Below are 15,423 nucleotides of genomic sequence, written 5' to 3'. Positions count from 1 at the left end.
GACAGAGGGAGCGGGGGGGGGGTGGGGGGGGGGAGCAGAATGCAGGGACCTCACATCCTCTGGGAAGGGCCCACCTGGACCAAATGACAAGGTATGTGCAGGTGACCAGGAGCCACTGATGATCAGTAGTAATATTACCTGTTCGACCCCACCTTCCCATCTCAATGTCAGGGCTGTTTATTGAGGCCCAAGTATGTGGATTTCAACGGCAAGAATCTGTGGCCTCTGACACCATTGCCAAAGGGCAGGAACGATGCCAATGGGATAGTTATGGTGACTGAGTGTGCAGAGACCTCAGGTCCCCCCACAGCCCTGAGTCCCCGAAGTGATCCATGCAAATTTCCTAGCTTTCCCGAAGAGCTTGCTAATGGTGAACATATTTTAATTTCTCGCAAATACAACCTTACAGCAATCCCCACATTTTTTGCTTACTCCTCAAAGGCACCAGAGGAAGAGAACAGCCCGTAAAAACACTCTACACCCCATTCCTATAACACTAACCTGTTTACGAAGCGCCTTCTGAGGTGGGTGTTATCACCCTACGGCTAGGATCCAGAAACAAGCTCGGAAAAGGGAAACGAGCCTCCTGGGGCCGGGTGGCTACTCAGTCCAGCGGCGGCCGCCAGCGTGGGGCCCTGGGTCGGGTGGGGACCGAGGAGGAGACGGGGCCTGCCCGCACTCGGGACTTTATTACCGGCCGCTCACACAGCACGGACACAGCCCTGCGCCCAGCTCTGTGTCCGGGCTAAGGGTCTACACCAGCCGGCGCGACGCCTCAGAGCGGGGAGGGCGGGGGGACGTACGCGTGGTGGAGACGGGCTTTGCTTTCCTTCCTTTCTCCTTAGAGACGTGGGGTGGGTTTCTCAGTTTCCCCGTCGGGTGCTGCCGCAACTGATGGACCTGAGAGGAGCCTGCGCACCAGCGTATCCGTGACGTCCTGGCGCCGGCGTCCCGGTGACGTCCTGGCGCCGGCGTCCCGGTGACGTCCTGGCGCCGGCGTATCCGTGACGTCCTGGGAACCGGGAAGGCCTCTCACCCGCAGCAGCACGAGGGCCCGAGTGGGTGCAGATGCGGGTGTTTGCACCAGGCTGTCCCCGCCGGGGTGGGGCCCTAGTGGCCCCCGGAAGAGCGAGGAGGGGCCGTTCGGGACCCCCACCCAGGCCCCTCCACCTCCGAGTCCACCGCCCGCCCGGGCACACGCGCCAAGCTGAATGCCGCCCTGGGGATGCCGGGTGTTGAAGCAGCAGGGGGAGGCGTGTCCGCCAGGTGCCGGGAGGAGCCCGGGGAGGGAGCAGGCGGCCTCCGCACAGGGAGTCAGGAGCACGGTGAACGAGGAGCGGCCAGGGGGCGGGTGGGGGAAGTGAGGACCCCCCTCACGCGCAGAAGGGCGGTGTTAGCTGAACTCAGGCCTCGGGTCGGGGGCTGGCGGGCCACTGCCCACCCTGCTGCCCGCGCCCCCACGGTCCTCCGCCTCTCCCGGGAAGTTCAGGCAGCCCCCGGCCGTGGAGCCCGGCGTCCAGCAGCCACTGAACAGGACCAGGTTCCATTTGTGCAGCTGGTCGCCGCTCAGGGAGTCCGGGGACAAGTTGCACATCTCCAGCCGCGAGAACTGCCTCAAGAAATCCGAAAANGTCTGACCCCACCCCCACCCCCACGGGGCTGCTGTCCAAGTCCCTGCTAAGGTCAGCGCCCCTGCTTTGTCGGGAACCCCCTTTGCGCAGTATGGACCACAGACAGAACCGCCACTTCGGAGTCTGCAGATGCGTCCTCCGACTTAACTCTGGCGATGCCCTCTGGAGATATCCCCGGGCCGGTCAAGTTCATGGCTGTCCCTGTCACCTGCCTCTGCCCACCAACTGGGGGAGTCTCCATCTTGCTGCTAAAGTCAACTTAGCACTCTGCCCGGTGAACGGAGGCGGGAAGGCGGGACGACAGGCCCGGACAGGTGGCCTGGATGCTGCAGGCACGGGAGTAAGGCGGCGGGGGACAGCCCCCGGGAGACCTGTAGCGTTCCAGAACGTTCCAGAATGTTTCCACAGGCAGCGCTCACCAGAACTCCCCGTCCTCTGCTCTCTTGTCCAGCTCCTCCTTCCGCCTGGGGTCTATGTGATTCCACTCTGGTGCACTGGGGAAATCATAAAATCAGGGTTTTTTAAAGTTCATTTATTTATTGAGAGAGAGAGAGCATGAGCAGGGGAGGGGCAAAGAGAGAGAGAATGAATCCCAAGCAGGCTCCACGCTGCCAGAGCAGAGCCCAATGCAGGGATTGGTCTATGAATCGTGAGATCATGACCTGAGTTGAGGTCAAGAATCTGACACTTAACTGACTGAGCCCCCCAGGCGCCTCTAAAATATTTTAAACGGAGGCAGAGGTGATCATTCGAGCAAGGTCAGCTGTGGTGCACGCTGTTTGGGGCAGATGTTCCCGTGAGGGCCACAGACAGATGTGAGAGCCCAGCAGGCAGGGGCAGAACAGACAGTGGGGGTGGGGGCGCACCTGGGACAGGGTGCCGGCTGGGGACACAGGCCCCACGGCACCTGTGGGGTGACCCCGTTAGTGCGGCACGGACTTTGCCCTAAGTTCACTCTCGGGGCCCCTTCCCATGTCTGAGGCTCCTGGTCCGAGGCAGAGTGGTCAGAGAGAGGAGGCCTAAGACAGCCTGTCAGGCACGCATGCCGGTGTCCACGCCCCTGGTCACACCCATGTCCACACCCGTACCTTGAATCCATATCCCTGTCCATACCCTCATTCACATCAGTGTCTACACCCCTGTCCACACCCATACCCATGTCCATGCCAGTGCCCTCACCTGTGCCCATGCCTCCCCCTTGGAGCTGCCCCAGCCTCTGAGAGCCTTGTGGGGGGTGGTGTCAGGGAAGGAGATGGGTTCAAATACGCCTTCTGGGGAGCCTGGGAAACAGCCGTCGGCCAAAACGGCAGAACTTGGAGTTCTGGTTCCTTCGGCCCTGATGCCCTTTCCGGGCAGTTGGCAGAGTGAGGTGTGGGTTCTGCTAAAGCTCAGGCAGGAGCATCAGAATCTGTGGTCCCAGGGACACCTGTGTCTTGGTGGCATAGGTGGTGACACGTGGCTGCACGTGACAAAGGCCCTCCAGAGCCCCAGCGCCATCACTGAGCATGGGAGGCACACGGCGGCTCCCCCGAGGTTGAGGACATATGGGGCGGGATTCATTCCCATTTCCGGTGGCTCCTCATCCACGGCGGGAGGCCTGCCGGAAGGGAGCCTGTCTGAGCCCTCATGACCTTGTCGGAAGGACCAAGCCCTGTCCCATTGTGAGTGAGATCGCCACTCACATCCGCCCGCTGCTGCCTGCTGGCCCCAGGGGTCAGACCCCACTTCCCAAGCTTGGCCTTTGCCAGAGACCAGGATTTGTGGGGTGGGAGGAGTCCATCTGAGGGTCTGGCCTCACTTGGGGCCACCACAGTGTGGCAGGTGAGAAACAGGCAAACCTTCAAGGACACGCAAAATTCCAGGGCTGCCAGACCTACAAACGCCAGGCAGACCTCAGAGCAAAGGCGCCAGCCAAGTGCCTTGATCTGTGCCCCGCCCGGAGCCATGCAGCATCCTCCGAACAGGATGTCCGTGGAGGGAACGCACCGCCGCGCTCACCACACCCCCTGCGCCTTCAGTCCCACGAGGACCCTGTCCTCATGACGCCCTTGCAGGGGGAGGTGAGGTCAGGGAGGGAGCACCTACCTGTCACCCCACGCCCCCGTCCATTCCACTTCGCCCCATGGGTTCCGGAGTCTGACCAGCTTCTCCAGATGGCCTCGGAAATCCACCTGCAAGGTCCACACGCGAAAGCACCTGAGCCGCTGTGTCCGGACTGCCTTTCCCAAGCCCCAGACACACCTGTCCCAAGGGGGCTTGCACTCAACTTTTCAAATTCGCCTAAAGAACCACACCCTTACTGTCACACGTTTTCAGGACGCAGCCACCGGCCTGTTTCCCACAATTTGGTTGAATACCTAGTGCGTCTAACAAGTTGGTGTTGGCTCGAGCTCGCATTTAGATTTCATGGTTGACAAAGATGAATTCTGCTCTTACTACAGAGACCCAACGATGACAGATGCCCTCCAGACAAATACCCGTAGCATGACGGTCAGCATTCACAGAGCACAGCTCTGGACTGGGCAGGGTGCTAAGCAGTCCAAGGGCATTATCGCCTCATTTAACCTGACAGGAGTCCTGTGAGCTGGGTGCTGATAGCACCTTTATTCTGCAGCTCAGAAATCCTAGACTCAGAGGGTTGTTATCCAAGGTCAGCAAGTGGTGGAGGGAGGGTGGGCACCCAGGCAGCTGTCTCCAAGCCCGCACCTCCGGCCTCCCTGCTGGCTCCTGAACACTCACTAGGAGCCTGCATGCCTGCACTTTGCATCTGCGCCCATAGACACAGTGAATCATGAGGTCCTGCTTTCCTTTGTTTGTGTCTCCCATCATGCCCCAGCCCTGTGCTTACACACTCCGGCTCAGTCTGTACTGGAGGGCCAGCTTTACTTAAGAGGATATTTGTGAAACACAAACACTGAGATACCCATCTCATTTCCCTTTTTGCCTTGGCCATCAGGAGACCCAAAGCAAAGTTCATTTCTCAATGGTAGCACTGTCTTTTGCCTGGATGGTCTGGTGTGTTCTGCCCTCGTGGTGTGGTTTGGCTGTGTGTATGCTCTTCACTGTAAACAGCTACAAATCCTTTTAGGAAGTGGGCAAAGTCTAGTAAATAAAAATACTGGAAACTGTAGCCTGTGCTTTCTGCTCTGGTTGGAGAGTAGGGAAACCAGCGTTCTTTCCCACTGTTACAGCCCCTCCCAAGAGCAGACATCACTGCCTCACCCTCTTTGGGATCCTACAGGTTTCCACCGCTTCACCTGTACACACATGCTTCTTAGAATGAGGGTAGAATCTGGCAATTTCTACACTTTCTCCAGGGCCTCCCCCCAAACTTCACTCCCCCCCAGGTCACATCTCAGAAGGGGGCCTGCAATTCCTCTGAGTCCATGGAGCTGTGGCTCACACAGGCCACATTATCCATCTCCAAGTGGGTAAGTCAGAAGGGCCCTTGCAATGAGCATCAGGGACAGCCAGAGAGGGACCTCAGGAGACAGGGAACCTCTCAGTGGCGGCCCCTCTCAGGGCGTCCTGGACATGTGCAGTGTCACCTCCCCTGCACAGTTCTACCTCTTCGACTCCAGTGACAGAGTAGGCGTGGCTCTTCACCAGCTTCTGGCAGGTGGTGGCCTCTGCCTCCGCCTCGGCTGCACCGGAGACCTGATTGGGAATAAAGTCCAGTGCCAGTGGCCGACCCTGACCCTGACCCTTACACTGACTCTGACCCTGACCCTGTTGAGGCCCCGTGCGGTGCTGGAGTGCAGGTGCAGCAGTGACCTCAGGGAGCCAAGCCCTCCCTATCCAGCCCCTCTAAGCAGGCCCACAGCGCCAAGCTCACAGCTTTTAAATGCCCTGGAAACTGGGGGTTCACCTGCTTCCCCAGGGTGACCCCGTGCCATCTATCCAGATGGCGAGCCTGGTTCTCCAGTATTGGTGCTGGGTGGGCCTCCCCTTCCTCTCCAGGCCCCCCACCGTCTCTCCACTGAACACACACTTATGTGGAGACTTTTCGGAGAAGTGTGTCCACGTGTGAAACCACCAGGTCAGGGTGGGAGAAGGGGCAGCGATAACAGACCAGCCCCCACGCCCACGCTACCCTGGGGATCGGGACAGCCAGCACCCTGTTCCGGAACCACATCCCTTTTCCTTGGGGGCCCCAAAGCCCAGTGAGTATGTCCGTCTTGTGCCCACGGTGACTAAGCAGAAAGGAGGCAGCACAGGGGGGAGCAGATCTCTGGTCTCAGGGCCTCGCCCCTGCTACCCCAGGGGATCCCACAAGAAAGCCACTATTTAGGTCCCACCCCACCCCCATGTGCCAGGACCTGTGTGTCACCAGATTTGCCCCTTCAGCCCAGGTGCTGCTCTGGGCCAAAGCCTCCCGGCTGCTCGCCCACCTGGCCCTACCCCTGACGGACGCACAAGGGGAACGGGGGCCCGCACTGGCTCACATCGATGGAGCAGGCCAGCAGCGACCCCGCGCTTAGGGCCTTCTGGATGATCTGAAACAGGCCAGCCGGAGGTGTCCTCAGGTCATAAAACTCACAGATGCCACCTGTGAGACTCTCAAGTCCCTCCACTGTGGACCCCCCGGTGAGAGCCTCATAGGAGCCGTGGAGCCTGTGGGGGAAGAGGGAAAGGGTGCACCATCCACAAGCGGGGGGGCCACGTGGGCTGGTGCTGGGCGTGGACCAGAAGGTAAGGGAGGGCCCTTTGCTGATTCTGCCCCAGACCAGCAAGGGGCTCCGGTCACGTTCGCAGGAACGAATGTCAGGCCACCTTTCACCAAGTCACTCACCCACCCCTCTAAAAAGCAAAGTTCAGCCTTTGCAGAGCCGACCCTGCAGGTGAGGGGGCACAGGCAGGGATGAGGGGGGCCCACCCTCAGGCGGGGAGTCCCTCAGGGGGCTTGCTCGGGAAGAGGGCTGGGAAGGAAGGGGGTTTGAGGACAGGAAGCCAGAAAGTGACATGTGTCAGATCACACATGGAGCACCCGCGGGAACGGGTGGCCTCGGGGCAGGGGTCAGCATCTAAGTGCCCTCACCACTCCTGTGAAAACACACGTGGACCTAAAAGGGGTCTTGGGGTCCCAAGAGGACAAAATGAGGCACAGAAGCCGAGGGCTCGCCCCCAATTCACGTGGTCAGCAGGGGCAGAGCTGAGCCACGAACTCCTGGCCCCGAGGTCTGTTCTTCGGGTTCCCAAGGCCAGGTGCTGGGGAGGACTGGGCCCAGCCCCCTGAGTCACTCACTTGGCGTAGGCCTTCTCCAGCAGGGCACTCCAGAACTCGCCGCCTGTCCCGGAGCGAAGGAACAGCAGCTCCCCATTCTTGGTGGGCAGCCTGTCGTCCACGACCACGTCCACCCACTGGCCGTACCGCCAGAACTGCGGGCACAGACACAGGGCAGCGGGGCCCCCTGAGCTCTCCGCTCCCGCAAGAGCGGGTTCGGGTCTCCTGCACCCACGAGAAAGCAGGGAACGCAGGAGGAGCGAACTTGCCCCCATCACACAGTGGGCAACCCTCACCCCAAAGGGGCTTTCCTCCTCAAGGCCACACAGCCCGGGAGAGCAGGTGCACAGTGGAGGGACCGCCGGGCCCCTGGCACGTATCTGATTCCGTGGGTCTGGCGTGGGAGGGGCTCCTGGGCCACACGGGTTTGAACAGTGAGAACAATTTATACGCAGACTGTTTTCAACAAATACAGCACAGTCCTGAAAATGTGTTTTCTCTTCCTAATGATCCTCCGAATAACATCCTTTCTCTGACTCACTTTCTTCTAGGAACACAGTGTATAATACACATAACATACAAACCATGTGTGAATCGACTGTTTATATCAGATCCATAGTAAGCCATTAGTAGTGAGTTTGGGGGGGCCAAAGTCATACACAGATTTCTGGCTGCGCCTCGATCTCCACGCTGTTCAAGGCCCACGAACAAAGCACAATACCTGGAAATGAAAGATCCCCGCATAGTTCTGCTGGAAGTCCTGGTCTCTGGGGACCACGCGGTAAAGCAGCTTGTCATTCAAGGTGAGGGAGGCGAGGGCCGCCAGGAGCCAGCAGTCACCTGTGCTGGGACACAGGGATGCTGGTCAGGCCGGCCACAGGGTCCTTGCCCTCTCTGACCCTCATCGTCCTGTTCAGTCCCCCCATTCTGGGTCAGATGGATCCTGTCCTCCAGCATCTGAAGATCACGGGCAGCCCCTGCAGCTTCACTGGGAGTCCTGTGCTCTGGATGGGAAATTCTCTGTGCCCCCATCCCTGGAAACTCCCCCCAGCCCTGAAACCCACATCCCTGAAATCCCCTCACCCCTGAAAAACCCTCCACCCCTGAAACCCCCATCCCCAAAACCCCCCCATCCCTGGAAAAAAAAACCCATCCCTGAAACTCCCCTGCCCCTGAAAACTGACCGGGTCACCTCCAAACACCTGATCAGGGGGTCGACAACAGAAATACAGAAAACATGAACTTGACCCACGTCTCCAGCTTTCCTCCATCCTCTCCTACCAAGAACCTGACCTCCGGTCAGACTCGGATGTGCAGGAGCGTGCGCTGGCCTCCCCCCTGGGCGGCTGACCCCTTGTCCCTGGGTCCCGCAGCCTGCAAGTCGCTGCAATGGCCTCCCCACCACCAGCCACACATCTCTGTTCCATTGTGTTTCCCAAAGAACGTATCTAAACCTCTCTGTGCACCTTGGGGTCACAGCCGGCACCCAGCATGGACTCAGAGCTCCTCCTACACTTGAGGTGCTCAGCAGAGCCATGACCCGGCCTCCCCCCTCGGGCCGAGCACCCTCCTGAAGCGCCCGTGGGGACATGGACTCCTCATCTGGCATCCCCCCCAGGTGGCTAACACATAGTAGGGGCTCAATAAGTGTTTGACAAATAAAAGTAAATAAGCAAGTGACCAAACAAATGAACCGATTACATTCTTTGCCTGTGCAAATCCCAGTAGCACCTTCCGTGTTTGCTCCTGGATCTCCCCAGTCCGTGGGGCAGTGAGGCCCCAGAGGGTGTGCTGGGGCCCACAGACCTCACCTCCCCCGACACAGGGCCTTCGCCCCTAAACCTGAGGGGCAGGGGGAGGTAACAAGGGAAGTCACCCCCTCCTGTGCCCCTGGGGGGTTGACAGGTGACCACTCCGGGAGACAGGTGCCCTCATGGCTGGGCACAGGCCCCCATTGGCACTGACCTCCTTGCTCCGGGCTGAGCCACCCTGGGCTGCCCGCCTCGAACACCTCAGACTTTCCGAGTCAAGTCACGACATGAATTGTCCCTCCATGGCTGACATCAAACAGGGCTGCCCACCTGGAGGAGCCCAATTGCCCCTCTGTCTGCCTCCCACGTGACATCCCTGGGGCCCCCCGGCATCTGCAGAGCTTGGAGCACATGCACTGGGGTCACAGTATTCTTGCCAGCGACGGTCAGGTATGAGCAGGTGCTCTTTGTACGGAACATGCCCAGTGAGCATGTGCCCCTTCAGATGGGCCTCCTGGGGGGGGTGGAGGGAGGGAGGGGTGGACATTATTCTGTTGCTCAGAACTTTCCAGGCACTTGTTTGGGGAACTGCCTCGAAGCCGAAGCTGCATGCATCTCAGCAGGGACACAGCTTTGATCTTTGGCCATGATCGGTTTTCAGAAGCAGCCCTGAGGTTTCGGCGGTGAATAAGGAGAGCGGGAAAGTGGGGAGATCATGACGGACAAGTCCTCCTGGCCATCCACCTTCCAGCAAAGTCTGGCCGCAGGAGGGTTAGAGTTTAGAGCAACCAAGTGGCTGGATCTGGGGGGTCCCGGGGCACTGACCTCAGGGAAAGTCGGGGAACCACCCCCATCGCTCACTCAGGTTATGCTATAAGGGGGTCAATGTCTATCAAAATAATAAAGTGACTATTTTATCCCACTGAAGTCATGACCCCATGGGGTCCCCCACCCCTGCGGTTGTGGACTTCGGGGCTGCCAGGCAACAGCAGGCAGACCCAAGCCCCAACGATGACGAGGTGCTCTGTCAAAAGAGGTCTTAAGTCCAGGAAGAGACAGCCATCCTGAGTCAGGCTCTGCTACCACAGTAGTTGCTAGATCAAAACCCCTGTGACGTGTCAGGATCAAAGCCTGAAGGTCTGAACACCTAGTGTCACTGGAAACTGTAGGTGGAAGAACTCAGACACCGAGGGAAAAGCAGAGCAGCATCTGGGCCATGGGCAGGGAGGAGGCGGGAGGAGGACTGAGAAAGGTCGGGTGCTGGCATCCCTGCAGGGGGCCCGTGTTGAGGCTGAACAGCAGGAGGGCTGAAGACGGAGCCCGCAGCAGAGGGTGCGTCTGCCGGGCACTGGGGACTCTGGGGACAGGATGACAGTGGCTGCCTGGAGCCCGGAGTTGGGGTGGGGTGGAGAGGAGGGAGACAGCCCAGCCGCCGGGGTGCCCGCTGGGAGCCGCGAGGGGACAGGCAGGTGCACCCCGCCCCCCAGATCTGTGGTGGCTGCAGGGTCAGGTCTGTAGCAGGAGAACAGGACAGACAGTGCAGAGTGACCCCTCCCTGGACCTGCCTGGGGCCAGTGCACAGTCACACCTCCCGGGGACCAGCTTGGGGACAGTACAGAGTCCCACTTTCTGGGGACCAGCCTGGGTACAGTGCAGAGTGACTCCTCCCAGGGGACCAGCCTGGGATGGCACCAGCACTGGCCTGGCCTGTGTTGCTCTGATTTTTATAGTAACAAATGACGGTTCAGTCTTGGACCTGTTTGTGGGCTCAGTGCTCAGGAAACCCAGGCCTAAGCAGAGGGAGATGTGTCACTCTTTTGTTATGGTAATGAGGTGGCTCAGAAAAGCTCCCAGGAGACCTAACTGGTTACCAGGGAAACAGACCCCTCAATCACCCTCCCCAACCCAGGAACCCATCACCAGCAGCCGCTGATCTCGCTGATCTCGCCCATCAGGCATCTGTCAGGAAGCCCTACCCCCCACCAAGACCCCCTGAGGCCAGGCCGGTGCTCTGGCTGGGTCACACGTGTGGATTCAGNCGGCACCTCTCCTCCATCAGGCTGTTCGTGAGGCGCATCCTTTTATAGGAAACAGCACTCTAGCAAATACAATGTTTCTCTGAGCTCTGAGAGCCGCTCTAGCACGTTCTCTGCGCTCATAGCCGGTGGGTCAGAAGCACAGGTTAGCACGTGGATGTGAGTCTGGACTCTGAGGCGGGGGATGGTTGCATGGGGCTAAGCCAGGAGCCGGTGGGTCTGACACCGTCTAGACAGCATCAGAACTGGTTGGATCAGGGGACAGCCCATGGGAGCCCCAGAACCTCCTGAGGGAGTGGGACAAGACAGCTTGGTGTGGCTCTGTGGCTCCGGTCCACAGCCCAGCTGTCCACCGGTCCCTGTGGTGGTAACGATCCCTCTAACCCTATCACTTCCAGAGTTTTCCGGGAGCCTCGCTCCGCTCCCCTGCTACTTCTCTCCTTCCCGCTGCTCTGGCTTGTGCCCGGTGGGTCTCATTGCACCCAGGTGCCCACGTGAGATCCTGGCACAGTGTGGCCAGTCTCAGGCCCACCCGTATTTGGGAGTGTGGCCTCCTGACCTCCTGGGGCCCTCGAGCCCTGTAATTATAGCGTTCTTCCTTCCCTCCAACGCACGCTGCCGCCAGCCCTCATCCCTGCAAGCAGAGACAAAGCTCGACAGATCCGAACCTCGGAGTCGCCAGGTGGACGGAGTCCCCAGAGCCCCACACCACAGCGCCGGCATCCTCTGCGGCCTCCGCCCCATGGACACGTCTCTGCCCAGAGCTCAGAGGCGTGGCAGCCTGAGATACGTGGGTCCAGCTGGGACGTGGCCTCTGGTGGCCTCGGCTCCTATTTACCCGATCACTGTCACCTGCTCCCTGACCACAGTGCCACTCTGTCGCGGTGTCTGCACAGGTGGGCTGGGTGCACATGGGGCCAGCAAGCGAGTAACCCAGCAGTGTCTGCGCCCTGAGCATCCTGAGCCTCCATGGACGTTCCGGCCCTTACAGTCGCATGGTGAGTGAGAGTCCCAGCCCTGCCCTGGCCTCCAGGAGAACGCACCTATGGGACGTCCTGCCCTCAGGCTGGGGCCCTGCTCTGTGTGTCATCAACATGCCCGGCACTGTTGGGGACAGTCTGCATGACATTGGGACCAGAACGAGCTGGATGAGAATTGGTCCCCACCAGCTCAGAAGAGCAGAAATAACACGGGTTCGGGCTTGTCTGCAGTGCGACCTCCAGTCCCCACTTAACTCCTGTGGTCCTCAGTTTTCCGATCTGTAAAATGGGTTTGTACCTCATGATTCACTGTATGGGACCATTTGGCACCGAGCAAAAAGGACTTTCTTGTAACAAGAAGACTATTTAAGAAGACATATGAATATAGGTCCCCAGCTGGCCAAGGGGATCTGGGCATAAAAGCACACGTGGGTGCGAGTGTTAACAGAAGATGTAATGTTCTCAGGGTACCTGTTGAGTCTCCTGGTTAACACTCCCTACGATGTGAGCCAGTCCCTCTTGACCCTGACCCCATCCACAGATACAGCTTCTGGGAAGGCACACGGGGTGAGTGGAAACAGGGGCTTCAAACTCAGAGCCAGGAGGAGGTGCCCAGGGCTGCATGGGCGTAGGGGCCGACAGGGAAGCCCACTGTGGATGGGCCATCTGCACGGACCCAGCTGCCTCCAGCTGGTGAGGGGAAGACGAGCCCTAGGAGGGGGGCGATGCCCTACAAGGCCTCCCGTAGCCACAACAAAGCACAGGAGTGTGGCACCTGTGGTGCGTGGCGGCAGAAGGCCCACATGGGAACTGCGCCCACCGCAGACACACCCTACCAGGTGCGGCCAGGCCAGCCCAGCGCATCCGGGCAGGAGATGGGAGGGTGACACACGTCCGGAAGACGAGGTTACCCCAGACGGACTGTCGCCGCTAGTGGATCAGACCAAGTCCTACACTAGGCTCCGTGAGTGTTGCTCCCCAACCCCTGGGCAGAGCCTCTGGGGGCGCTGCAGCCTCGGGCCTCAGACCCAGGGGCCCCAGCGGAGCTGAACAGCATCTCATTCATGAGGAACGGGTAGAATAGTGTTTCTAAAGGCATAAAATAAAAACCAGGACTATAATAAATTGTATTGAATCCGTTATTAAAAATTTTTTTTTTTTTAATTATAACACAGTCAGGTTTGTGTTTCTTTGTTAATGTTCTGTATTTGGAGCGGGGCTTGATGACAGCATAATTATGAGGTGGTAATGAGTAGAAATGGTATTTTGAGATATTTACAACCACTGTGATGTGGTATGAAAATAATCAGTGATTTCTATTACTGTACCTCATTGCTCAATCTATACGGAAAGGAAAAAAAGTTACTGAGGGTTATCATAACTAAAACTGTCATATAATTCTTTTAGGCTCTTGAAATACTGCTCGAGACACAGTCCTCCTGTAACCCCTGGCTCAGATTCATACTAATGTGTAAATGATTGCCCGGGCCCCTTCCTCAGAGTAGACAGGACAATGTGACAGTAGGTCTGAGAATAGGGGCACCGAGCACTAGGAAGGGGAACCACCCTAAGTAGGAGAAGACCCCCCCCCTCGCAAAAGCAAATGCCGCCCTCATCACCCAGGCCTGGCCGTGGGAAACCGCTGCCTGCAGCTGGCAAGCTTCCTGGAGGCCTGACGGTGCCCTCCAGAGTCCGCAATGCGTATGGCTGTCTACGTGCTGAGGCCGCCTGGTTTCCGGTCTCGCTGAACTGACTTCCTTTACCCTCTCCTCGAAGGAGGCCCCAGATCTAAAGGCATCCAGGAAAGTGCTTTCAAAGATGCAGACACTAGCTCTGCCGTGGGCCCCTTGCGGGAGCGCCGACTACACAGGAAAATCCATGAGGGGAACGCGTCAGAGAAGGAGCCGGATTTAGGCTTGTTCTCTGTTGAGACGTGGGGAACGGGCCAGCCACTCCCCTTCCACGAGAACACAGTAACGACAGCCAGGAAGAAGACGCGGTTCCGGGGAGTGAGGAGGGCAGTCGGGTCCCGGGAGGCGTGGGGAGCCCACATCCAGGGCACACGGCCCCTGCGAGGCCGAGGGGAAGCAGCAGGCCCAGGGCAGACACCCCGGACCCCTCGGGGCCTCGTAGGGAAGCTCTCCTCACTCACCCTGCTCTAAGGCAGGGCTTGTGATCCAGAAACCATTCTAATTTCTGGGGCACCGGGGGGCTCAGTCAGTTAATCATCTGACTCTTGATTTTGGCTCAGGTCATGATCTCCCGACTCTGCGAGGCCGCCTGGCTCCTGGTCCCACGGGGCGCCCCCCCAGGAGCCTCCACCCAGTGCCCACGCGGCGGCGGAGGCTGGGCTCCCCTCCCCTCTACCTGGAAGGCGAGCCCAGGAGCGGCTGATCCGTTTCTGGCTCTGCGGCCGTGCGCACTCACCACAGCAGCACACAGGCCTCTTCTGGAAACCTCTTCTCTCCCTGCTCACAACTATTCAAGGAGCCTCTATTCAGGCTGACAGTTAAAAGGCACTTATGAAATACCTTTGCCAACGTTAAAGTGCCTATAACAAGGAGCTGTACGTTCAGAGCTGGTTCCCTGAGACACACGCTAATTAGCTTAAACATTTAGCTGCAGGTGAAAAGGCCGCGAGTCCCTGTGCAAGGGGCACAGAAGTCACAGGCTTGGGACACGGAGGCCGCGGCCGTGGGCGAGGCGGTGTCCGCTCCACGGGTGACAGCCAGAACTTGGGAAACATTTAAAATAAAATGCTGTGAATTTCGAATTCCTAGAACCTTCCGGCAGGCTGAGGAGAGCAGGCACCTTTGGCGAGAACCAGCAGGAGACGAGGGAGGGGCCCCCGGCACAGGGTTTCCGGGTCTGCATGGATGCGTTCACTTGCTGGTGTTCCGGGTGGGACTGGGTCCCCGTGCCCGATCTCCAGTTCTGGCCTTGCCGCTGGCGTGGGATGGCGGTCAGGAGCCCAGTGACCGAGGGCCACCCCGTCCCCTAAGATGTCAGCGTCGGGCAGCGTGGTGTGCACACCCCGCGGGGCTGAGCCGCTATCAAGGGGAGCCTCGGCTCCCACCCCGGAGGCTGGGGCTTAGCAAAGATGTAGAATAAATGATCTCCTGACTCGGAGGGAACGAGGGACTCCAGGACTCCGGCTACAAAACACAGCTTGGTGAGAAAGTGGGACTCTTGTTTTCCTACGAATTTTAGAAGCATCCCTTGGACAGACCACAATTATATGGACGGGGCCATTCTGTGGGCAAACTATGTCCACTTACAGGCAACCAGCGTTGAAGTACATCGCAGCACGGCAGCCGCTGGGCACCCGCCATCCCAGCTCGTGGCTCTTGCGTTAGGAGGGGCTGAGTGCCTCATGGAAACCACGCTGGGGAGCAACGCTCCCAGCTGTGCACACTCACCACGACGAGAACCAGCCCAGAAATGCAGACCCGTGCGGACAATCGCACAGGTGACGGCAGATCCAACAGCTCTGTCTCCCATTACTCATCACACGTCCACACACACCCTGACCCGGAACAAATAGAATGTCCCCGTTACTCACCCAGTTCTCCCTGACAGACGTCTGTGCGCGTGGCTCCACCAATGATAAACTGAGGCCTGACACACAGCTCCTGAAAGCCAGGGGACCAAACACAAGTCACAGTCATGAGTCGCCCAGCACCGGAGGCAGCAAGGGCCACAGGGGCGTCACAGTCAGAGCTCGGCCAGTAAGGAGCCCAGGTCACCTGCAGAGGACACTGCAGCCTGGAGGAGGGGGGAGGCGGCCCGGGGGGGGGGCAG

General features: G+C 59.1%; 1 protein-coding gene across 1 annotated transcript in view; it reads right to left on the bottom strand.

The window, feature by feature from the left end:
- LOC144244534 (calpain-8-like) overlaps positions 1–15,423 on the bottom strand; it is a 36,582-nt gene that overhangs the window by 13,839 nt on the left and 7,320 nt on the right. The window contains 8 exon segments of the mRNA XM_077779877.1: positions 1,462–1,633; positions 2,047–2,125; positions 3,717–3,802; positions 5,199–5,288; positions 6,077–6,245; positions 6,877–7,010; positions 7,577–7,695; positions 15,185–15,254. Of these exon segments, the coding sequence (XP_077636003.1) occupies positions 1,462–1,633; positions 2,047–2,125; positions 3,717–3,802; positions 5,199–5,288; positions 6,077–6,245; positions 6,877–7,010; positions 7,577–7,695; positions 15,185–15,254 (919 nt within the window).

Source organism: Crocuta crocuta, unplaced genomic scaffold, assembly GCF_008692635.1.
Source record: "Crocuta crocuta isolate KB4526 unplaced genomic scaffold, BGI_CrCroc_1.0 scaffold322, whole genome shotgun sequence".
Lineage (NCBI taxonomy): Eukaryota > Metazoa > Chordata > Mammalia > Carnivora > Hyaenidae > Crocuta > Crocuta crocuta.
Note: the sequence above shows the minus strand (reverse complement) of the source record. Positions and strands in the feature narration are given on the sequence as shown.